Consider the following 24,982-nt stretch of genomic DNA (forward strand, 5'->3'; position numbering starts at 1 on the left):
TGATCTGATTAGCACTCTACTCCAATTACCTATGCTACTAGAATTTTTTCTCTCATCTTCAAAACATTTTCATTGCTGTGTCTGAAAAAGAACTAGCATCCAGAATATTTCCAGAACATAAAGAACTCCAAATTCAATTCAATTACAAAACAACAACAGCAACAAATAATTTTAAATGAGGAAGTCACTTGAATCAACACCCCATAAAAGTTTCTGTGGAGAGAGAAAAGATAGGTGTTTGGATAATACAGATGTACATGACCCTCAAAATTGTACATATAAACCCTGTGCATTTCATGTTATATGTATATATGTTATATATGTATACACATATGCCTATAAAAATAATAATATTCTGAGTAGGGGTGAGTATATGAAGCTATAGTTGATACCTGAATGACAGAGTGTTAGTAATTGTTGAGTTATGTGATGGCTATACAAAATAATTTCATTATGTTATTCTGTGTACTTTGTAGATGTTAAAACAAAAAAACTGTTTTTAAAGGGCAGAAAATATATATGGATATACCTCCCAGGTAACATTTCCCATACCTTTTGATTTTTAATATTCACACTTCATAGAATCTATATCTCTCAATATAATATTTTTCAATAAATCCTTATCTTATAAAGAAAAAAATTGTATCTATACCCCTCAATCAGAGAAGGCAATGGCACCCCACCCCAGTACTCTTGCCTGGAAAATCCCATGGACGGAGGAGCCTGGTGGGCTACAGTCCATGGGGTCGCTACAAGTTGGACATGACTGAATGACTTCACTTTCACTTTTAACTTTCATGCATTGGAGGAGGAAATGGCAACCCACTTCAGTATTCTTGCCTGGAGAATCCCAGGGATGGGGGAGCCTGGTGGGCTGCCGTCTATGGGGTCGCACAGAGTCGGACACAACTGAAGCAATTGAGCAGCAGCAGCAGCATGCCCCTCACAATACAAAGTAAAAGATTTTAAACAAAAAACTCTGAGGGAAAAGGTCAAAGTAGCATTTCAAGTACAGAATCACAGGGAGATGTTTTAAGCCACACACTCAGAGTCAACAAGGAGGATATACAGCATAGATGCTGGCAGAGCTAACGGAAGCCACGGTAGCACATACAAAGAAACTGTGTGTTAGAAACCAGTGTTTGGTGATTCTGAAGTAATATTAGACACTTCATATCCTGACACGATTATTGTTACCTATATATAATATCCTTGTATATATTATACTATAATACTTTAGTTATACTTTAGCAAACTGATGGGGGGTTGGGGTTGATATATAATGCATAATTTTTCCTAACAGGATGTAAATTGGCACAAGCCTACTGCTTTGGGTGGAACATTTGATTTTCAGGTTGGATTACTGATTTTAGACCTACCTCATACAAACTATGGGCTTCCCTGATAGTTCAGTTGGTAAAGAATCCACCTGCAATGCAGGAGATCCCAGTTCGATTCCTGGGTTGGAAAGATCTGCTGGAGAAGGGATAGGCTACTCACTCCAGTATTCTTGGACTTCCCTTGTCACTCAGCTGGTAAAGAATCTGCCTACAATGCCGGAGACCTGGGTTCTATCCCTGGGTTGGGAAGATTCCCCTGAAGAAGGGAAAGGCTACCCACTCTAGTATTCTGGACTGGAGAATTCCATGGACTGTATAGTCCGTGGGGTCACAAAGAGTTGGACATGACTGAACAACTTTCACGTCACTTACAAACTATAATAAAACACACATACATGACCCATGTTTGTGATGAGTTCAAGCAGGTGTTTGATATTGTTAGTAAGTCAAACCCGGAATAAGAGTTTCATTAACACTTTTCTTTCAAGCTTTGTGCCTTAAGATTACATGGTCTTGAGCATAATGCCATTTTAAACTCTTGATCTTTTAGTTATCCTTCACATTTGCTTAAATATTGCAAATATGCAGAATGATGACTTTCTGACTCATTTTGAGAAAACATAAAGTATCTCATTCCTGAAAATTTGTGAGTAAATTTGGAACACCTCATGGGTGAGCAGTGGTTATCCTTACAGCAATCTGTGATGAAATAACGTCATAAGGATGACATGGTTAGAAAGCATCACTGACTCAGTGGACATGAACTTAGGCAAACTCCAGGAGATAGTGGAGGACAGGGAAGCCTGAAATGCTGCACCACATGGGGTTGCAAAGAGTTGGACACAACTTAGCAACTGAACAACAAAGAACAATGTCATAAATCACCAGAGATTCAAACTGTAAAATAAATAAGTAAATAAAAAGCCTGCATGGTGACTATAAGAAATTTTAACTATAAGAATCCCATGGACAGAGGAGCCTGGCGGGCTACAGTCCGGAGGATTGCAAAGAGTCAGATATGACTGAAACAACTTAGCACACAAAGCAAAATATAGGAAAAAACTTAATGATGAGGCTGATATAAGGAAGTACTTCTCCATAACCTAAGAGCATACCTTTCCAGCCTGCATTTCAGCATGACCATGAGTGGGTTAGAAGTGAATGGGGAAGAAATTGGTAAAAGGAGGGACTAGAAGAAGCCTGGACAACTACCCTGATATGGAATGTATGAGTCAGAGGGAAAACTGCAGAAAGGAGAGTTTGGAGAATCACTGCTGAAATCCACTTATTCCTTCCAAAAGGCACCTTTCTTCCCCTGCGTACATTCCTCTGCTTATTTTTTATAAGCTTCCACAGTAACTGAGTTCCTTTGAACATCCTCATTTTTACTTTTTTTTTATGCCACTTTCCCCCCCTAATTTTAAGACAATGTGGCTCACTGTAGTGATCCTGCTTAAAGCTTTTGTGGATCAATATTGAGGACTGTGAAAATAAAAATTAAATGATTGCATTCCTCCAAAAGATCAGTAAGAATACAGAGTTTTAGCCTAAATATTTCAGCAGCATAAAGATAATGACGTATGACCATATAATTCAAAACACTTCCCTCAACAAGCCAGAGACAGAAATAAAAATGGCAAGAGTAGAGCTCAAAGACTTCACTTCAGGAAACACACAAATGAACCAGGCCACCCAATATGAGTAAGGTTTTACAGGATATTTCTTATAGCCGAAATAAAATTTTAACTCTATAATGGCACTGAGGGTGAAAGCTCTTAAATTATGAAGCATAGCGGAGCTCTCAAATCAGGCAAGAACAAGCTCAAAAAAAAAAAAAAGATTATTTTTCTTCTTTGGTTCTTGAGAGATGGGTATAATTTCACTGACTGCAGTCTTTTTTTTAATGAATTCCAAGTGGCATTAAATTTTAAGAAGATAAAAAGAGTAACAGGGTATTGTATCATGAAAAATTATCTCAGATATTCTAACCTAGCACTGGGTTAACTGCATTAATCTAGATCAACCAAAACTACAAAATGATGAGAAATTCATGATTATCTTCCAGAATCATTATCCATCCAGAACTAAAGAACATAGCCTTTAGAGTCTGAAAAGTCAGTGTTTTCATGTCGATTTTGCCCCTCATGTTTCAGTTTCCTTATCTGTAAAATGGGTACTTAAGTAGCATCTACTTTTGTTTAAAAAAGAGAGAGAATGCTTGTAAAGAATTTAGCAAAGACTAGCAGATTATAAATGCTCAGTGTCAACTCAATTCCCAATATAGCTCCCCTACCTCTGATTTCTTTTAACAAACTCATCTTTTTGTAACTTAATTTGGATGTAATACAATGGATTACTTAGGGAAGATAATTAAGCAAAATACAGATAAGTACAAGTTATAATGTTTTAAAGACAAGGGAGACTGCACTTGAAAGAAAGGAAAAACATACACACCTCTGGGATCCCAGGACAATTTTGTGTGTGAAGCTGACCACTCAGTCAACACCATGTTCTTCTGTTGACTTTCAGAGCTATGAATTAGGCTGCATACAATTTTAAGAGTCAGAAAATGGGGTAAGTCAGCTTTGCATATGTGAGGTTATATTCAGGACTTGCTTACAGTTTCTGTCAGGAAGATCAACTCATTTTTAGCAGTTTTATTGAGACATAATACATACAATAAATCACATATTTAAAAAGTAAAATTTGATGTATTTTGACACTATGACCACAATAAAAAATGCTTATCAATTTATTTTTGTATTTTTAGCTATTATAAACCTATTTCTGTTAATAAAACTGTTGGAAAAACCATTTTACTGCAATTTTGAAATCCTTTACTCCTCTTTCTGGTCCTCAAACTAGTGTTTCCAGAAGGGGATATTTTATTCTGTGAGGTCTCTTAATTAATGCATTAATAGGCATAATTAATGCATTAAGAAGCATACTTTAGGAAATTACATTCATTTGTATGGTAATAATCTAAAGGACCCAGTCTAAGATGATGGAAACTTTTGACTGTAAAGCAGAATCTTATCTATGGATGTCTAGAACCTAATAATTTATTCACTGTAGTGTACTTCTAAATCACATCTAAGTCTTCCGAAAGATTTAAAAAACAATTCACTGACAACAAGTGAAGGATCAACCTTTTGGACTGGTGTGGTGGTAAGCACCCTCAGACAGGAGTTTGACATAAAGCACCTACATGTACCTGAGTCAGTCATTTAATGATTTAAGTTTTTTCCTCTTATAAAATAAGTATTACTAAACAAAAAGATCTGAGTTTACCTATAGTTCTATGTCTTTATTCTTGGCAAATATAGGCAGTATTCATACTTTTTATTTTCAATGGTTCTTAAATAAACCTATTATACACATACAAAAATAATAAGATTTAAGTTAGGCTATGCTACAGGTAAATGTCACAAAGGGAATGAACTTCATCTGTCTTAAAGGGTGTGGGAGCCAGACATGCAAGCCCATCCACTGCACACTTCCAAATGCCACCCACGCTGTTCCTTCTGGCTGCTTCCCTCACCTGACAAATCATTCCAATCCCCACATGGCACTATCAGCTCTCTTCCCACACTTGCCCTGTAGGGAAGATTATAAATAAATCCTATATTCACAAGACAGCACCATGCCCGGGCCTGTGTATTTTCTGGGACTAATTGCTTAGGGAAAGCCAATACCCTAGAAAGTCTCATTCCAGTCTACATGGTAATTATATGCTAATGCATTTTGAAATTAATTCAGAACCCCCACACTAGCATCCTAGTAAAGGAGAAAGAAGCTGAGATTTAATCACATTGTCTTCTGGGGGCTCAGTGTAAGATTTCTTTTATACATGAACTGAGCCATCAATCGACAGAACTTGCTGACTGCTCTTGCACTGTAATGATGTAGTCCTACAGAAACAAAACTGCTGGCAGGAGTTGTGCCAAAAATCAGTCATGGACAGGGCTCCGGAAGAGATGCAGAATTTCTCACTTCCAGTAAGCTACAATGTACGTTTGACTATGCTCTTTTCTACTTCCTATAAATTAACTACATCTGAGGGCCTGAAAAAGTCAGATCAATCCTAAATAAAAGGGGACTGTGAGGAAAGTAATAATGAAAACAACAAAGCAATTATGAGAAATAATACGAGCAAATAGAATTGTAAGACTGATCAATACATGGATAACTTTACCTCAATTGACAAAAATAAATGAAGTGCAGATGGGTAAGCAAATACACAAGATTTGCTCTAACCCAGTAAGTATGATCTAAAAGCCCATTGTAAATGCCTCCTTCATGATGCAGTCTCCTTCAACAACATCTAATACACTGCATATCCAAGAACAGCTATTTTAACACTGGCTTCTGGCTTTCATGGTTCTCATCATTATATCAATGCCTTATTCTCAGTCCAAAAGCACATTGGATTTGATATTATGTTATAAACAAATTCTTCACATATCATAGAGAAATGACTGAAATTTTTTCTCAGCTATAAAAAGAAACCAGGAAAATGTTTCCCACATGATTTTTTTACTGTCATCCCTGACCTAGAAGCCAGAAGCCCATGAGAAGATGGCTTATAACTGCATAAGAATCCAGTCTGTGCATTTTTCTACTCTCTCAGCTTTTCAAGATGCTGCATGGAGCTACTGGAGAGTATGATGGTTTCCCTCTGGAACATACTTTTGGAGACAAACACATTAATATAAACAAGCTAAAAAGAACTGAGACCCACAAATCCACATAAAATGTTTTTTATAAATATTATCAGTTGAGATGTATTATGGTATTAGTAAGTGCCAGATGTGGTGGCAAAATGTGACCTATCTTCTCATTAATTCTTATAACACTCTTTGAGGTTGAAGCTACACAATCACTAGACTGTGAGCTCTATGAGAAAAGGATGATGGATTTTCTTCACCATGTAAAGTCAGCACCTTGCTCCTATACTTCCTCCTACACAAAAGATGCCTAGTAAAGTATGTGCTAAATGAATAAAAAATTTCCATTTGATAAAGAAGGTAACTGAGGGTTAGAATCAAAGATGTGTGATGCTAGACTCTGTATTCCAACTTTTAATTTTATTTTACTTAAATAAAAGACTCCGTGGAGAGTATGGGGGGATTAATTTATTGCCATGTTTAATCTTCTCATTCTTTTAATCTCTGAATGAAGATAAAATTACCGAAGAGCAACAAGAGGACCAAATTCAGAAAGTCAAAGGAGGGAATAGGAGGGGTCTGAAAAAGCAAGCTGCTAATATTCTTTTTTATTCAGGAAAGCTCTTCTAGCTTCTAGCCTAGAGAGAAAACAGATACCTGAAGTTTCTGTCTTTAAGAGAGGAAATATGATCTGATTAATAGTCAACCATGTGCCCTATACTATATTAAAATCCCTTCTGAAATGTAACTAATAACTGAAAGAACTGGAATAATTAAAGTAGGTCTTCCTAGTCTAGCGCTCTCTGCCCTGCACACAATGTTGACTTTACTGTATGGCCTATGAAACACTCTCATCACCCTGCAGCCTTAGCTCATCTATTTCCTCTATCTAATAAAATGTCAGACACAGAAATAACATACCACTTCTCTTCTTGGTCTGGATGACATCAGTCATTCCATCTTGAGTCTTAATAAGGCAGAGAAAATAGAACTAGAATCGTCATGTTCCAAATGATAGCTTTTGGAACATTTCCATGTACCACACAAGACAGGAAATAATGCATTTAGGTGTGCATAATACAGCAGTATGATTTAATATATATGGTTTCCTAAAGCCTAGAATATCATAAGTCAGGATTCTCATGGATCTAAACAGACAGGATTTGCCGGAAGTACCGTGGAGAATGCAGTATACTTCAGTTGCAAGAGCACAGATCTTGGAGTCTGGCAAACCTGGGTTCTTAGCAACTTAATTCTGTTACTTACGCAGTTTTCTTATCCAAAAAATTGGGATAATAACAGTACTTACCATATAGGGCTCTTAAGAAAACAAATGTGTTAGTACATAGGTAAAATGCTAGGGGTAGCTCAGTAAACTAGCTTTTACTTTCATCATTATTACCACCACCATCACTTTAGTTTTGTTTATGAAGAAATCTCTAAATGAAATGAACTTGAAGCAAAGAATTTTACTGGTTAATCCATATTAATACCATTGATTTTTATTTACTTGATGATTATGCTAGTCAATACTACTACCCGATGTGGGTCGCTTTCATAATGCTATGTTACAAACAACAAGAAAAGTAATTCCAGGAGTGACTTCTTGGTGAAAACGGGTTTCAAAATGGGGAGAAACTACCAAGGCTGGGAAGACAGAGGGTGATACTAACGATCTTAGAGTTGTGTCTGAACAGCTTTGGCTGTAGATATTATTAGGCAAGTCACATTACAGATGACTATGAATTCTATTCTGAGTAGAGTCTGCAGAGGAAATTATAAAATGAAAAATTAGTAAGGCCTCATGTGAAGTAAGCATCTGACACTCAGTGCCTCTGTGATTCAGCTCTCCTAAATGTTCAAGTGTTGGAGTATTTTATCCAAGAGGCCGTAGAGCACACTGGTTAACAAACAGCTAAGAAGTCAAACTGCCTGATATTGAATCCCAAAGCCTCGTTAACTTTGCGACCTCACCTCGTTACTTTGTGATCTCAGTAAAGCTATGTCTGGCACCAAGTACATATTGTTGCTTTTATTATAATCTTTTTTTTTTTTTTTCACTTTTGTTGTGCAACAATCTTTTATGTCTCTTTTCTTCCTCGAGACTGTGAGCTATCTGAATGAAGGGACTGGAGTATTCATCTCTTTTTTGGTATCCAGCCCTAAGAGATACTCAAAAAACTGTTAGTTGAATTAATGAATGATTGAACTGGCAAATAAATATAAAAATAAAATAAACTCGGAGCAGAGGGAGAAGGCAATGGCAACCCACTCCAGTACTCTTGCCTGGACGGAGGAGCCTGGTAGGTTGCAGTCCATGGGGTCGCTGAGTCGGACAAGACTGAGTGACTTCACTTTAACTGTTCACTTTCATACATTGGAGAAGGAAACGGTAACCCACTCCAGTGTTCTTGCCTGGAGAATCCCAGGGATGGGGGAGCCTGGTGGGTTGTCATCTATGGGGTCATGCAGAGTTGGACACGACTGAAGTGACTTAGCAGTAGAGCAGAGACCCTGACTTTAAGTTTACAAATATGAGAATAACCTTTTCAGATTACTGATGAAATCATCTGGAATAGTAGCAGAGGATCAGTCCCCTCCCTAACTTCTCTTTTCTCTCTCCTGTTCCTAAATAAGGAACCTTTGTGACTTTAACCACATTACCAACTCACAGATATTAACCAGTCCTTGACCACCAGTTCATAAGATTTTGTTGGCTGTAACACCTTTCAGAAAAACTAAACAACAACAGCAACAAAAACAAATGTTATACTTACAGTTAATTCAGAAGCTGAAAAGGATTTTGTTAAATACTAATAATGTCAGATTAATACACAAATTAGTGTTGAATCTTTTGGAATTTATATTCAAAAACAAGCTCCATTCTTTTAATACGTTTTCATGAGAATTTACTTAAAGGCCCTTAAATTATTTTGTGAGGTTAGTCTTGATTCAAGCAGCCAATAGTAACTGTAAGCAACAATATGATTTTCGTTCTTGCTTGGGAAAATGACAACAGTTGAAGAAAATGCAATTTATAACATTTTACTCTTCTACTTCATCATCTTATACACTACCCTCTATATCCAATCATCTCACCCAAACAAAAATTAAGAATATACGCCCCCTCACCTCCAACAGTTCATCTCCAATACGCATTCGTCCATCCATGGCAGCAGGTCCTTCAGGGTTAATTCCCACCACAAATATGCTCATGCGTGACCTGTCTTTGTTACCAGCGAGGCTGAGTCCAAGTCCATTCTTATCCTTTTCAAGTTCAATAATGTGGAGTTCTCCAGGCAGGTCTGCATATCTTTGCCTGATTTTTTCTAATTAAAAAAAAGGTTAAAAAATTAATTAGAGCACCTGAATTTATATTATCAAGGCATTGGCATTTCCCCATTTTTACTGATGCCTCTACATTTGAATTGTCCCTTCTTGTAAGTGAAGTACTTGAGGTCATTCACAGCCTTATATAAAGGTTATAGTTAAAGGTTATTTGATCTCCATCTAAGGAGATGGCTCCCCATAAAACCTTCCCTGACTGTTCAGGTTCAAGAGCTGGCCTAGATTTTCTACACATTTTCTTACCTAAGAGAGTCAACATTATGTGGTGGAAAACCTGGCCTGTCTGCACTACTTGCTTCCCTTCAAAAAAAGAACAAGGGAAACAAAGAATATATATTGATCACCAGCTATGTGCCAAGCAAAGCGTTTGGTCTGTTGGTTGAACAAAACAGACATGGATCTACTCTCATGGACCTGAAGTCCAGTAGGAAAGAAAATCAACCATTAACTCTATATAATCACATTTATTTAAAGAATACAAAGGGTACAAAACAATACTGGGTGTTAGGCGAGTAAAAACAAGGAGAATTAAGGATGTTGATTTAGCTGTCAGATCTGAAGTTAATACACATGTCTACCACTTACTCAGTGTCCATTAATTAATACGTCATTTTACCTCTATGGAATTCCACTTCTTCATCTTTAAAATGGACACAATAATTCCCACTTCACAGAAGTTGAGAAAATGAAATAAAATATAAAGGACTTAATGGCTCATGGTTTATAGGTATTTTATAATTCTTCTATTTGATCTTCTGTTTCATCTTGCAACCTCTATTTTACAGCCTAACCTACCTGTTTTAGGATGTGGCTGGCTATGCTTCACCTGTGCAATGCAACCACACTGGCAGGCCAGTGTGGAGAATGACACAGCTTTAAACATGCCTTATACACCAAACAGCACCAGCTCAGGCCAGGAGTGCTACCAGCACTCAAAGGCATGCTGGTGACTCCATCACAAGATGCAATCATCTCATCAGCTGAAAAACCAAGCTATCCTTGCAACTATGCTGGAACTCTGTATGCTCTAACACTAAGGTCACTGTCCTTAGAGGGAACCTTGCAAATTGAAAGCTTAACTGGAATAATTAGTGTTAAGGGGGAAGGGAAGGAAGACAGCCTAGTCCATCTCGTCACTTTACCAGATATAACAAACACTGCCTTAAAAGACAGTACATAAATTTAAACTCATAAAGGCTATTTTGTACATAAATTTACATTGAAATAATCACAAATGCTTATTTTAGAAAGAGGCTAAATTTGTCTACTTTATAAGGAGTTTGAAGAGAATCTTAAAGAACTTTCACTGATCATGCTTATGAATAATAAAGAACATATTTTGCAAAGTACAGTAAATTAAAGAACTTGCAATGTAACAAAACTGTCCTCTATATAGAAATAAAGTTACCCCCATTAACACTGAAGTAAATAAAGTGTTTTCATCAGTCAACTATTAAGAACAAGCCATTATGTGGGTACCTTAATTAATAGAGGATACAAAACACAAGTTACCCTCAACATACATATACAACAAAGCAGAGGAAGCAAACAAACACACCAACTAATAAACAACTACAGCTATATAAACAGAAATTCCAACCACTCCACCTGCTTGTCACTAAATACATATTAATCAATTAGTAAATTTAGGTCAGTGAATAAACATTAAATTAACTGCACTAGCAATCATTGGAAAACTCAGCAGTGGTCACAGCACTGGAAAAGGTCAGTTTTCATTCAAATCCCTAAGAAAGGAAATGCCAAAGAATGCTCAAACTACCGCACTATTGCACTCATCTCACATGCTAGTAAAGTAATGCTCAAAATTCTCTAAGCCAGGCTTCAGCAACACATGAACCATGAACTTCCAGATGTTCAAGCTGGTTTTAGAAAAGGTAGAGGAACCAGAGATCAAATTGCCAACATCCCCTGGATCATCGAAAAAGCAAGAGAGTTCCAGAAAAATACCTACTTCTGCTTTATTGACTACACCAAAATCTTTGACTGTGTGGATCACAGCAAACTGTGGAAAATTCATCAAGAGATGGGAATACCAGACCACCTGAGCTGTTTACTGAGAAATCTATATGAAGGTCAAGAAGCAACAGTTAGAACTGGACATGGAACAACAGACTAGTTCCAACTCAGGAAAGGAATACGTCAAGGCTGTATATTGTCACCCTGCTTATTTAACTTATATGCAGAGTACATCATGAGAAATGCCATGCTGGATGAAGCACAAACTGGAATCAAGATTACTGGGAGAAATATCAATAACCTCAGATATGCAGATGACACCACCCTTATGGCAGAAAGCAAAGAACTAAAGAGCCTCTTGATGAAAGTGGAAGAGGAGAGTGAAAAAGTTGGCTTAAAACTCAACATTCAGAAAACTAAGATCATGGCACCTGGTCCCATCACTTCATGGCAAATAGATGGGGAAACAGTGGAAACAGTGGCTGACTTTATTTTGGGGGGCTCCAAAATCACTGCAGATGGTGACTGCAGTGTGAAATTAAAAGACGCTTGCACCTTGGAAGAAAAGCTATGACCAACCTAGACAGAATATTCAAAAGAGAAATTACTTTGCCAACAAAGGTCCTTCTAGTCAAAGCTATGGTTTCTCCAGTAGTCATGTATGGATGTGAGAGTTGGACTATAAAGAAAGCTGAGCACCAAAGAATGGATGCTTTTGAACTGTGGCATTGGAGAAGACTCTTGAGAGTCCCTTGGATAGCAAGGAGTTTCAACCAGTCCATCCTAAAGGAAATCAGTCCTGAATATTCATTGTAAGGACTGATGTTGAAGCTAAAATTCCAATACTTTGGCCACCTGATGTGAAGAACTGACTCGTTTGAAAAGACCCTGATGCTGGGAAAGATTGAGGGCAGGAGGAGAAGGGGACGACAGAGGATGAGATGGTTGGATGGCATTACCGACTCGATGGACATGAGTTTGAGTAAGCTGCAGGAGTTGGTGACGGACAGGGAAGCCCAGCGTACTGCAGTCCATAGGGTCATAAAGTGTGGGACGCTAGTGAGCGACTGAACTGAACTGAGCAATCATTTCCTTTAGAATTCTAAGAAATGATATGGCTAGAAGAAATTTCTTGAAAGAAGCAGAATTTGAGAAGGCTTTTTTTTTTCTTTATCTTTTCTTAATTGAAGTACAGTTGACATATAATATCAGTTTCTGGTATACAAAATAGTAATTCAACATTTATATACATGACAAATTGATCATTATGATAAGTCTGGTAACCATCCATAGCTATTACAAAGCTAAACCATACAAAGTTATTACAATATTACTGAACATAATCCCTATATTGTACATTACATCCTATGGCTTATTAATAAGTGGAAGCTTGTACATCTTAATACCCTTCACCTATTTTGCCCAACCACTCCCCACCCTTGGTGACTACCAGTTTGTTCTCTGTAAGTCTGTTTCTGCTTTGTTTAGTTTGTTCATTTGCTTTTGTTTTGTTTTTTTTTTTATATCATGTTTGTATTTGTTTTTATCTGGCTTTGTGTAATAACTTCTAGGCCCATTCATGTCACAAATGCAATATCTTTTTTATGGCTGAGTAGTATTCCATTCCATACCACATCTCTTTTACCCATTCATCTATGGATGGGCACTTAGATTGCCTGACTACTGTAAATAAAGCTTCTATTAACACTGAATTATGTATATATCTTTTTTAATTAGTTTTTTTGTTCTTTGGGTATATAAGAACAGTTTTGAATAAGTTACAGAGTTTGGTTATGTGAAGAAGAATTCTGGTGGACCAAATGGCAAGGGTAAAAACTTCCATGCAGAGGGATGAGGAAGGGGATGTGAAAGTCCATCTGGCTTTGAATTGAAAATTGCTTAATTTAGTGGGTGGGTGACAAGAAACAAGAGTACAAAGTTAAAGGGTTAATTGATAGCTTGTTTACAGAAATAATATTCCAATTCAGAGGTTCTACAGAGGTGCCTTAAGGTACTCTGGGGATGGGACCTTGAAAGTACATTCGATTTAAGACCTGTTCTTGCAGATTCAACCAGAGCAGTTATGCTTTCAACTGTATTGTTTACTGAATTTCTAGGGTAAAATAGTTAAGAAATGATACCACAGTTAAGAAATAAAATTTTAACACATCTTTCTCAGAAAATAATAAAGCAGAAGAAGATTAAAAAAAAATGAACTGAAGACTGACAATTCAATAGGCTCAAGGTATTGTATTTAAGAGAATGTTACATCTGACAGAAAATACACATTTTGGGGAGGCACACACTGAACAATTACAGAAACAGATTGTATATTAGACCATAAAAGAAACCTCAATAAGTCTCAAAAAAATCAACATCATATAAGCTGTCTCTTTGGACATAGTGCAATAAAACTATGAAAAACTGTAGCAACAAAAATTAACTAAAGTTCTCTTCTGTTTTGACATAGATAAATAATTAAAATAAAATAATGTCAATAGTAACATAAAGCGATTTTGTAAACAGTGCTGAATGCAAAGGGGGACAAACAGCATGGGGTCAACACATTATATAATACTATTTATGTGAATTAAGATTCTTTACAAAAACCACAACACATATTTTGGAAGTTCAAATACAAAAACACAAATAGCTAATACATTAGAATGGTTAATTACAGTGGCTGGAAAGAGCTAGGACTAAAAGGGAGCAAAGAAAACTAAACAGGGACTCCCAGCTGACCAATGATGGTAATATGCTATGAAAGATTATACTGAATGCAATCTCATGCACCTGGGAACCGAAACAAAAGAATGAGCTGAGAAAGGTTTCAGTGTTAAATTAATATAAAAAGACTTCCAGGTTCCAAAATTTGTCTGACTTGTTCAACCTTCTGAGAAAAAAAGAAATAACCTCCTTGACCATTAACTGTATATTCAACTGCTTAGACATGCAAACGATTAATGATCCTCCTCCAAAGGAGGATCAAGAGGGATCCTCCTTTGGTAAAAAGTGGCTCTATCACAACTGAAGAACAACCCAAGTGCTACAAAAGGTGAATCTCTAGCAATACCTTCTTGTGGCAGAATAGAAAGAGCAAGGGCTCAAGGGTTAGAATTCAGTTCAAATCCTTAGTTGAGGCATTTTAACACCACTAGTTTCTTGGAGAAATACTGAACCTCTACAAATGGCAGATTTCTTATTTGTAATAGGGCTGTTAGCTTAAAATGGATGCTAACTAAAAATGCCTGGGGCATAGACTCCAAATAACATTAGGGGCTGATTTGGTCATGATTTTGTCCTTATCATTCAGTTATGTTGAGGTTTTATGTTAGTTTTCAGTTGGTGCCAAAAATACTCTTTTCTTCTTTGTCCATCTTGAGGAAAATGGAGACTTGTGAAAGGAAGCAGGGGTTCCCCACGATGGAATGAAGGAAGCAGGCGCACTGTCCTCCAATGGCAATCAGGGGAGGGAGAGGCTGACTTTCTTCTTTCCCAGACTCTCTTATTTGCGTTACTTATACTAAAGAGTTCCAAGGATAACTTTGTGAGGTGCAAGGGAATAATAGCACTGTTTCCAGTGACTGTCCCTGGTCTGTAGCCCACTGAGGTGGCTTTAAAACTGTGTGTTAGTCAAGTGTGAAATTAAAACCCTTTCCATAGTTTCAGTTTGGGAAGATATAAAATTTGGAGGTGGACAGTAATCATAGTTGTACAACCATATGAATGTACTTAATGCTACTGAACTGTACACTTAAAAGTAGTTAAAATGGTGTATTTGTTATGTATATTTTACCACAATTAAAAAAAACTGAAACCCTATCTACAGGTTTAAAACACCCTTCAAAAAACTGGTTCCCTCATCAACATTCCACCAAGGGACTAAGTTGTAGATTTGTTATCCTAAATTTTGAAACTGGCAGCCCTATTATTCTGGACAATTTTTTTTTGTTATGACACTAGCATATTCCCATTTTTTTCAATTAACAAATATTGACTGAATCCAAATTCAGGTCAGGCTTGTGTTGTGAAGGGCACACTACAGAATTTCTTTTCAAGGGCATTTAAATCTATCATTGAAGACAAGCATACATATCAGTAATTCTAATTCAGAGAGAGAAAAACTGAGAGAAATACCAGCAGCTGAAGTCACCCATCCACTCCACTGTATCATCTGGAAAACCAATTAATGCCTGCAATGACAATGAACATTATAGATAGTCTAGCCAATTCTCATCCTATTGGTGAGATATACCTTCTATTCCATAATGCTCAAACCTCATTTTAGCTATCATTTCCAATAACCCCACATCCAACTTATTTCAGCTTTATTTGCCTATAAAAAGGGTTATTCAGCTTTCCTTTATTTTTAAAATTATTTCAAAACAAAAAATTTAGGAGAAGGGGGTAAGATCAATAGAATAAAGTTCAGTTAAAAAAAAAAAAAAGCAAATCCCAGAACAAGAAAGAGCTGAGCATCCTTGAATGGTTTTGAAGTTTTAGTAATAATTTACTGGGGACCGAGTCCCACCTCCGGTTTCTTCCTCAGCCCCACGGCGGTTTCTTCCTCAGCCCCACGGCGGTTTCTTCCTCAGTCCCACAGCGGTTTCTTCCTCAGCCCCACGGCGGTTTCTTCCTCAGTTCCACCTCCAGTTTCCCAGCCTCTTGCCTGTGGGAGGGCAGACGTGAGATTTGTCGTCCGACCTCCTTACTCGGCTGCCTACGAAGTAAGCCCTCTGCCCGCTGCAGGCCTCGGTGTCCTGGGATTCTGGTTGGTTTCCTGTGCCTCCGGCAAGATGAGCCAGCCGGGGGGTCCTTAAATTAAGTCCCCTATTCTTGAGATTGAGGCAAAGACAACTAGTCCATTCAAGAGATAAAGAATCATAGTGTAAAGAGAGTGATCTCGAGTCCACACAAGCAGTAGCAGGGATGGACTCTTTAATACATAGAAGAATGCCTGGTCCAGGTATATCACTAAGTACATATGCATGATTATTAACCATAGTTGAATTCTGGAAGGTTCACAGACACAAGAAATAAATTCGGAACACAGTAAAAAAAAAAAAAAAATTATTGGGGACCTGTTAAGTTGCAGAAACTGTGCTAAAAATCATCCAATAAATTTTCTTCATTTATGCTAAAAAAACACCCTATCAGGTAGAAATGATCATCTCTGCATCAAGATATGGGAATAAGATTCTGATGTTGAATAACCTGCCAAAGTTTACCCAGCTGGAAACTGATAAAATAAGAATGCAAACCCAGTTTTCTTTGTCTGTCTTCATGGTACTATATGAAAGTATCTTTTTAGAATTCTTTCTTTCTATTGCCCTATCCTAGAATATAGACCTCACAGTTTCTTGTATATCCCGCTGTCTTCTGCACTTAATGCCTGGTATACATTAGGTGGTTAATACATATTAATACAATATATGCCTGTTGGAAGCATAAACAAACGATTTCTAAGGTATTCTTCAATTGCTCTGCCTGCACTTTGGCCATTGCCCCAAACAATGCTACATAAAAGTCATCTGAGACCTAAAAGCATTAGACACAAAATTTGTTGCAAAGACAGTGAATTCCTTCAGGTAAAGGAAGTAGAAAAATGGCTTGTTTCTTCTTTTCATTTGTATACATAGATAACAAAATCCATTAGGACTACTAGAAAATCAAAGTACTATGTATACATCATCTTTAAACAATCAACTCTATTAAACTGAAGAAGCTTAAAAAGCAAAAAAGATTGATAACTTTATCTTACTTATGTTCTCTCTCTCTCCCAATCCACTCTCTCTTTTTTTCAGTGCATTATAAAACAGGAAAAGTAGTAAGACAATGAAAATGTCCAATGTTCTATAACACAGATGATCTTTAATTTTTAGTTAAATTTGTATTACCATTTTCAGGCTTCAGAATTTGAGTTATCCTACAGTGTTTATTGAAATCCATAGCTACAAAGGCCTTAAAAGATGGCAGGTCCAACACTTCAGATAAATTAAATGCTATATTTCACCACATCATAAAACCAGAGACTTTTAAATCAAGCAAAACAAGCTACATTATTATGTAAAGCTGCCTTCTCTTATTGCACAGCTCCATCCAATTTATATATTTATAAATTCTTTATTAAGAAATAAGACTGAAGAAATGAACACTATGCTATAATGGTAATTTATAGCTAGAAACTAAAGACCTACAAGACCTTTTAGAACTAACATCCAAAATAGATGTCCTTTTCATTAGAGGGGACTGGAATGCAAAAGTAGGAAGTCAAGAAACACCTGGAGTAACAGGCAGATTTGGCCTTGGAGTACACAATGAAGCAGGACAAAGGCTAACAGAGCTTTCCCAAGAGAGCGCACTGGTCATAGCAAACACCCTCTTCCAACAACACAAGAGAAGACTCTACACATGGACATCACCAGATGGTCAACACTGAAATCAGATTGATTATATTCTTTGCAGCCAAAAATGGAGAAGCTCTATACAGTTAGCAAAAACAAGACCAGGAGCTGACTGTGGCTCAGATCATGAACTCCTTATTGCCAAATTCAGACTTAAATTGAAGAAAGTAGGGAAAACCACGAGACCATTCAGGTATGCCCTAAATCAAATCCCTTATGATTATACAGTGGAAGTGAGAACAGATTTAAAGGACTAGATCTGATAGACAGAGTGCCTGATGAACTATGGACAGAGATTCGTGATAGTACAGGAGACAGGGATCAAGACCATCCCCAAGAAAAAGAAATGCAAAAAAGCAAAATGGTTGTCTGAGGAGGCCTTATAAATAGCTGTGAAAAGAAGAGAAGCAAAAAGCAAAGGAGAAAAGGAAAGATATTCCCATTTGAATGCAGAGTTCCAAAGAATAGCCAAGAGAGATAAGAAAGCCCTTCTCAGAGATCAATGCAAAGAAATAAAGGAAAACAATAGAATGGGAAAGACTAGAGATCTCCAAGAAAATTAGGGATACCAAGGGAACATTTCATGCAAAGATGGGCTCAATAAAGGACAGAAATGCTATGCACCTAACAGAAGCAGAAGATATTAAGAAGAAGTGGCAAGAATACACAGAACTGTACAAAAAAGACCTTCACGACCCAGATAATCATGATGGTGTGATCACTCACCTAGAGCCAGACATCCTGGAATGTGAAGTCAAGTGGGCCTTAGGAAGCATCACTATAAACAAAGCTAGTGAAAGTGATGGAATTCCAGTTGAGCTATTTCAAATCCTAAAAGATGATGCTGGGAAAGTGCTGCACTCAATATGCCAGCAGATTTGGAAAACTCAGCAGTGGCCATAGGACTGGAAAAGGTCAGTTTTCATTCCAATCCCAAAGAAAGGCAATCCCAAAGAATGCTCAAACTACCGCACAATTGCACTCATCTCACACGCTAGTAAAGTAATGCTCAAAGTTCTTCAAGCCAGGCTACAGCAATACATGAACCATGAATTTCCAGATGTTCAAGTTGGTTTTAGAAAAGGCAGATGAACCAGAGATCAATTTGCCAACATCCGCTGGATCATCGAAAAAACAAGAGTTCCAGAAAAACATCTATTTCTGCTTTATTGACTATGCCAAAGCCTTTGACTGTGTGGATCACAATAAACTGTGGAAAATTCTTCAAGAGATGGCAATACCAGACCACCTGAGCTGTCTACTGAGAAATCTGTATGAAGGTCAAGAAGCAACAGTTAGAACTAGAGGTGGAACAACAGACTGGTTCCAAATCAGGAAAGGAGTACATCAAGGCTGTATATTGTCACCCTGCTTATTTAACTTATATGCAGAGTAAATCATGAGAAACGCTGGGCTGGAAGAAGCACAAGCTGGAATCAAGATTGCTGGGAGAAATTTCAATAAACTCAGATATGCAGATGACACCACACTTACGGCAGAAAAAGCAAAGAAGAACTAAAGAACCTCTTGGTGAAAGTGAAAGAGGAGAGTGAAAAGTTGGCTTAAAGCTCAACATCCCGAAAACTAAGATCATGGCATCTGATCCCATCACTTTATGGGAAAACGATGGGGAAACAGTGGAAACAGTGGCTGATTTTATTTTTGGGGGTTCTAAAATCACTGTAGATGGTGACTGCAGCCATGAAATTAAAAGATGCTTACTCCTTGAAAGGAAAGTTATGACCAATCTAGACAGCATATTAAAAAGCAGACACACTCTGTATAATGGGCTCCAGTTTCATCCATCTCATTAGAACTGATTCAAATGAATTCTTTTTAATGGCTGAGTAATATTCCATGGTGTATATGTACCACAGGAATCGAGTGGAGAGGGTGGGAGGGGGGATTGGGATGGGGAATACGTGTAACTCTATGGCTGATTCATATCAATGTATGACAAAACCCACTGAAATAAATAAATAAATAAATAAAGGTAAACCAAGACCCGGAAGAAATGAAAAAAATAAAAAAATAAAAAAAATAAAAAGCAGAGACATTACTTTGCCAACAAAGGTCCGTCTGGTCAAGGCTATGGTTCTTCCGGTGATCATGTATGGATGTGAGAGTTGGAGTATAAAGAAAGCTGAGTGTCAAAGAATTGATGCTTTTGAACTGTGGTGTTGGAGAAGACTCTTGAGAGTCCCTCGGACTGCAAGGAGATCCAACCAGTCCATCCTAATGGAGATCAGTCCTGGGTGTTCACTGGAAGGACAGATGTTGAAGCTGAAACTCCAATACTTTGGCCACCTGATGCGAAGAGCTGAGTTATTTGAAAAGACCCAGATGCTGGGAAAGATTGAGGGCAGGCGCAGAAGGGGACGACAGAGAATGAGATGGTTGGATAGCATCAGTGACTCAATGGACATGGGTTTGGGTAAACTCTGGGAGTTGGTGATGGGCAGGGAGGCTTGGCATGCTGCAGTTCATGGGGTCGCAAAGAGTTTTACATGACTGAGTGACTGAACTGACTGAAAGACTGAATGAAGTTTGTACTTCAATTTTTCTTTATCAAATTATGTTGTTTCTCCAATAGTATCTTAAAGAACAAAAATGACTTCCAATTTCTCCCTCATTAAAAAAGCTATCTTTAGAATCCTCAAGTTATCATAAGATCTCCTTATATGAAAAAAAATTCACATTTCATCATGAATTCATCATTCATCATTGAATCCTTCTCATATTTTTCTAAACACCTCCATTTGCAGGCAAGCTGGACTGACATTCAGAGAAGTAAGATGATCTAGCCAGAGTTGGGGCCAGGTTTATTGAAGAAAATAAGAGCTATGTACTCTCACAACACAGCTCTCTCATAGATTAGAAGAATTTTAAATAATAAGATGCTCCCTTAAGAGAACTCAAACAATGCTAGGTTTTAGTCTTAGATTATTTGCCAGGCTAGTTACCTAAAATTTATCCTCAGAACCTAAAAAAGAGAATCATGATTGAGCTCCACCAGCAGATTCTAAGTCAGCAAGTCTGAGGAAAATTTGAGAAAAAGGGTAAAGTTTTCTGTGTAACAAGATCCTTAGATGATTCTCATGGGCAGCTGGGTCTGTAAATAAAAGACTAATCTCCCATGCAATTGCAATATTTTTTTTTCTACGGCAGTCATGACAGTCAATCATAAAGTTCACAGACACCAAATTTAAGACAGGCTTTAAATATGTCAAACACAGAACTAATCTAATATGGAGATTATCTCTGGCTCCACAATTATAGTTTAGGATTAAATGAGAGATTTGTCTTGACTATGCAATCAGTTCAGTTCAGTCACTCGATCATGTCTGACTCTTTCCAACCCCATGGACTGCAGCACACCAGGCTTCCCTGTCCATCACCATCTCCTGGAGCTTGCTCAAACTCATGTCCATCTATTGACTATAAAATATTCTATCATAATCTATTATAATTTATTATAATCTATAATTATATTACATATATGAATTATATTATAATTTAATTATAATCTAGTATAATCTACTGACTATACAATAAATTACTTTGAAATCTGAACCTCAATCTTTCTCCTGCCCTCCTGGGCTGCCCCTCTTCTTCTCCAATTTCAAATGTTTTCTGTAATTTCCATTACCAATTGCTTCTATTCTGTGGGTATAATAACTGTTGAACCAGAATTTCAAAAGGGGAGAAGGGAAAAAAAGTTAGCTAGTGTTTGGGGGAAAAGTAAACCTGATTTCTTATCTTTGAAAAGTCTGAAATCACCAGCAAGTTCGCTAATTAAGAATTTAAGAGAGAAGTCATAGCTGAGGTCTTTCTGTGTACAGCTGAGTCAGCACAAATTGTTCTACAGATAAGACTCTACCTCACTACGGGGAACCCCACACTGCCTGGCATTTGCTCTAAGGGGTACTGGGACGTATTTCTATGGCAACAAGTAGACGGGGGAACAGATATGTGGAAGAGGCAAGGTAATAAGAGAATAGTATTTTTAAAACATATTCATTTCAGTTTCACTAAAAAAAACATTGAGGAGGGGTAAAAAGTATTATTTTATTTCAAGTCAATGAGATTTTCCTCTAAAATTAAGAAAAGAAATCCAAAGAATTCATACTTTGTTTCCTATACACAAACATCCATCCACCCGGATAAATCATGGAAGTACTAGCCTTTAGTAACATACCCATTACTGGCATGTCCTAAAAATGTTTGCAATAGTCAATCTTTACATTGATTTTCATTGATTTCCACAGTGTGTTAGCCCAGTGGAAGCAGTTCCTATTCCAAATAACCTAGATGTCTTCCTTTTCTAAATACAAATCAAAGATTAGGCGATATGTAACTCCCTTCTTTGGGCTCTAGGTGTTAGTATCCCTCAATGAACATCAGACTAGAATAACAAGAGAGAGAGAGGGAGAGAGAACAGTCTTTTGACTCAGCTGAACAGTCACAATTGTTTTAAACATGGATTCTGCAGCCTCATGACAACATTATCTGAAGAAAAGAATCCCAAGTTGCTCATAATTCTGTATCAAAGCATCAGCGCTTGTCCTTGGCCACAAAAGCCAGTAAGATTTCTCCAGTGTGGTCTCTGGCTGTTTTCCTATCATCACAGGACACTAGCTGTTGCTAAGTAACAGAGCCATTCTCCCAAGAAAGAAACAATTCAAGTCACTGCCCAGGGTTTTAACAGCAAATGTCCAACTCACCAGAATAAAGACCCAATACAATTTCAGAAGCATTTAGTCACCAGGTCTGTTTCCAAAAACATAAAACAATTTAATATACAACTCCATTTTTAAACAATCAGATTATGAGAAGCATTTCTTAATCTACTTTTCTTACATTGTAACCAACTTTTAATTCTGTTAGTACATGCAGACTTGAGAAGTGAAGACATGAAAAAAACCAATCAGAAGAAACAGCATGTGAACTTTAGTAGTAAGAAGCAAAGCTCAAGTGAAATTTCAAGCTAAATAAAGAAAATAATGAAAATGTGTCAGTGCAAACAAATTATATTTGATGTGACAAATAAACAAACTTTCCTCTTAAATGTAGATACTTTTGCCAGTAAGAAAGAGTGATAATATTATGTGGACCAGCAGATAAAAATTAAGACACAAAACTTGAGAACTATAGATAAGGATGATAATAACAGCAAGACATTGTTCTAAGTACTTTAGTTTAATTCATTTCATTTTAATGAACACCCTATGCAATAGGTATTGTTATCCCCAACTTTACAGATGAAGAAACAAAGGCACAGAGAAGACACAAACCTGCGCAGTAACACAGCTAGTGAGTGATAAGACAGGGATTTGAAATCAAAGATTGTGGCTCTGCAGTCAATAATCTCAGGTGAGAGTCAGGGCTAGAATTAAACAAAAGTAATACACACAGAATTTGGAAGAAAAACAAAGAAGCCATGTCATTTCCTTCCTTTAATTCACAAAAATTCAATCTATTTTAAATATTGAATGGAAAAGGAAAGCAACCATGTTAAAGTGACATAATTTAGGCTGTCAATTAGAACAAGAATCACTACAATTAAAAGACCACAGCGTGAGAAAAAAAAATACTCAACTAATCATGAAGATCTAAAATTTTCCCATTAGATGAAACAAAAATCAAATGAATCAATATGCAATAAGAAAATATTAAATAAAAGCCACTATATAAATATCAATTGAACTTTTTCTGTTAGACACTATATTGATCCCTTGGCATATTTGGGATTATGAAATGTAATTCTCAAAATGTCCATTTACAGTAAATTGAAAACACAAATTGTATATTCATACAGTAGAACTTTACTCGATAATGAAAACAAACAAATAATACTACAGGCAACCTATCTGAACACAGGAAACATACTGTTGAGTTGAAAGACCAAGAAAGAACAGTGTCTGTTGTTTCTGTTCAGTTGCTCAGTTGTGTCTGACTCTGAGACCCCATGGACTGCAGCACGCCATGCTTCCCTGTCCTTCACCATCTCCTGGAGTTTGCTCAAATTCATGACCACTGAGTCACCCCCTTCTCCTCTTACCTTCAATCTTTCCCAGCATCAGGGTCTTTTCCAATGAGTTAACTCTTTGCATCAGGTGGTTAAAGTATTGGAGCTTCAGCATCAGTTCTTCCAGTGAATATTCAGGATAGATTTCCTTTAGGACTGACTGGTTTGATCTTGCTGTCCAAAGGACTCTCAAGAGTCTTCTCTAGCACCAGAGTTCAAAGGCATCAGTTCTTCAGTGCTCAGTGGTTTTTATTGTCCACCTCTCACATTAGTACATGGCTACTAAAAAAACCATAGCTTTGACTATTACAGACCTTTGGAGACAAGGTAATGCCTCTGCTTTCTAATACGGTGTTTAGGTTTGTCATTGCTTACCTTCCAAGGAACAAGCATCTTTTAATTTCATGGCTGCAGTCACCATCCACAGTGATTTTGGAACCCAAGAAAATCAAGTCCTTCATCCTTCACCATTTCCTTTGTTTCTCCATCTATTTGCCATGAAGTAGTAGGACCAGATGCCATGATCTTCATTTTTTAGAATGTTGAGCTTTGAGCTAGCTTTTTCACTCTCCTCTTTCACCATCAAAAGGCTGTTTAATTCCTCTTCGCTTTATGCCATAAGGGTGCTGTCATCTGCATATCTGAGGTTATTGATATTTCTCCTCACAATCTTGATTCCAGCCTGTGCTTCATTCAGCCTGGCATTTTGCATGATGTATTCTGCCTGTAAGTTAAATAAGCAGGGTGACAATATACAGCCTTGATGTACTCCTTTCCCAATTTGGAACCAGTCTGTTGTTCCATGTCCAGTTCTAACTGTTGCTTCTTGAGCTGCATAGAGGTTTCTCAGGAGGCAGGTAAGGTGCTTCGGTATTCCCATTTCTTTCAGAACTTTTCACAGTTTGTTGTGATCTATACAAAGACTTTAGCATAGTCAATGAAGCAGGAGTAGATGTTTTTCTGGAATTCTCTTCCTTTTACTATGATCCAATGGATGTTGGAAAGAAACCAAGAAAGAAAAGTGCATACACCACATAATTCAACTTTTTATCAAGTTCAAAAACAGGCAAAGCTAATCTATTTACAAAAAAATCAGGACAGTGTTGACCTTTGGCGAAGAAAGAACAGTGAATCAGAGAGGGCATAATGTGATTCGGGGTGCTAATAATATGCTGGTTGGTGTGTGAATATTCATCAAACTGTGATACAGCTTTTCTG

At 37.2% G+C, this 24,982-nt stretch overlaps 1 protein-coding gene across 6 annotated transcripts in view; it reads right to left on the bottom strand.

Annotated features, from left to right (window-relative positions):
- PATJ (PATJ crumbs cell polarity complex component) overlaps positions 1-24,982 on the bottom strand; it is a 358,862-nt gene that overhangs the window by 150,203 nt on the left and 183,677 nt on the right. For all 6 annotated transcript variants that reach the window (XM_065911864.1, XM_065911863.1, XM_065911866.1 and 3 more), the window contains exon 28: positions 9,140-9,336. In XM_065911864.1, coding sequence (XP_065767936.1) covers positions 9,140-9,336 — 197 coding nt within the window. The remainder of the gene's footprint in view (positions 1-9,139; positions 9,337-24,982) is intronic.

The sequence above is a fragment of the Muntiacus reevesi genome, chromosome 1 (genome assembly GCF_963930625.1).
Source record: "Muntiacus reevesi chromosome 1, mMunRee1.1, whole genome shotgun sequence".
Taxonomy (NCBI): Eukaryota; Metazoa; Chordata; class Mammalia; order Artiodactyla; family Cervidae; genus Muntiacus; species Muntiacus reevesi.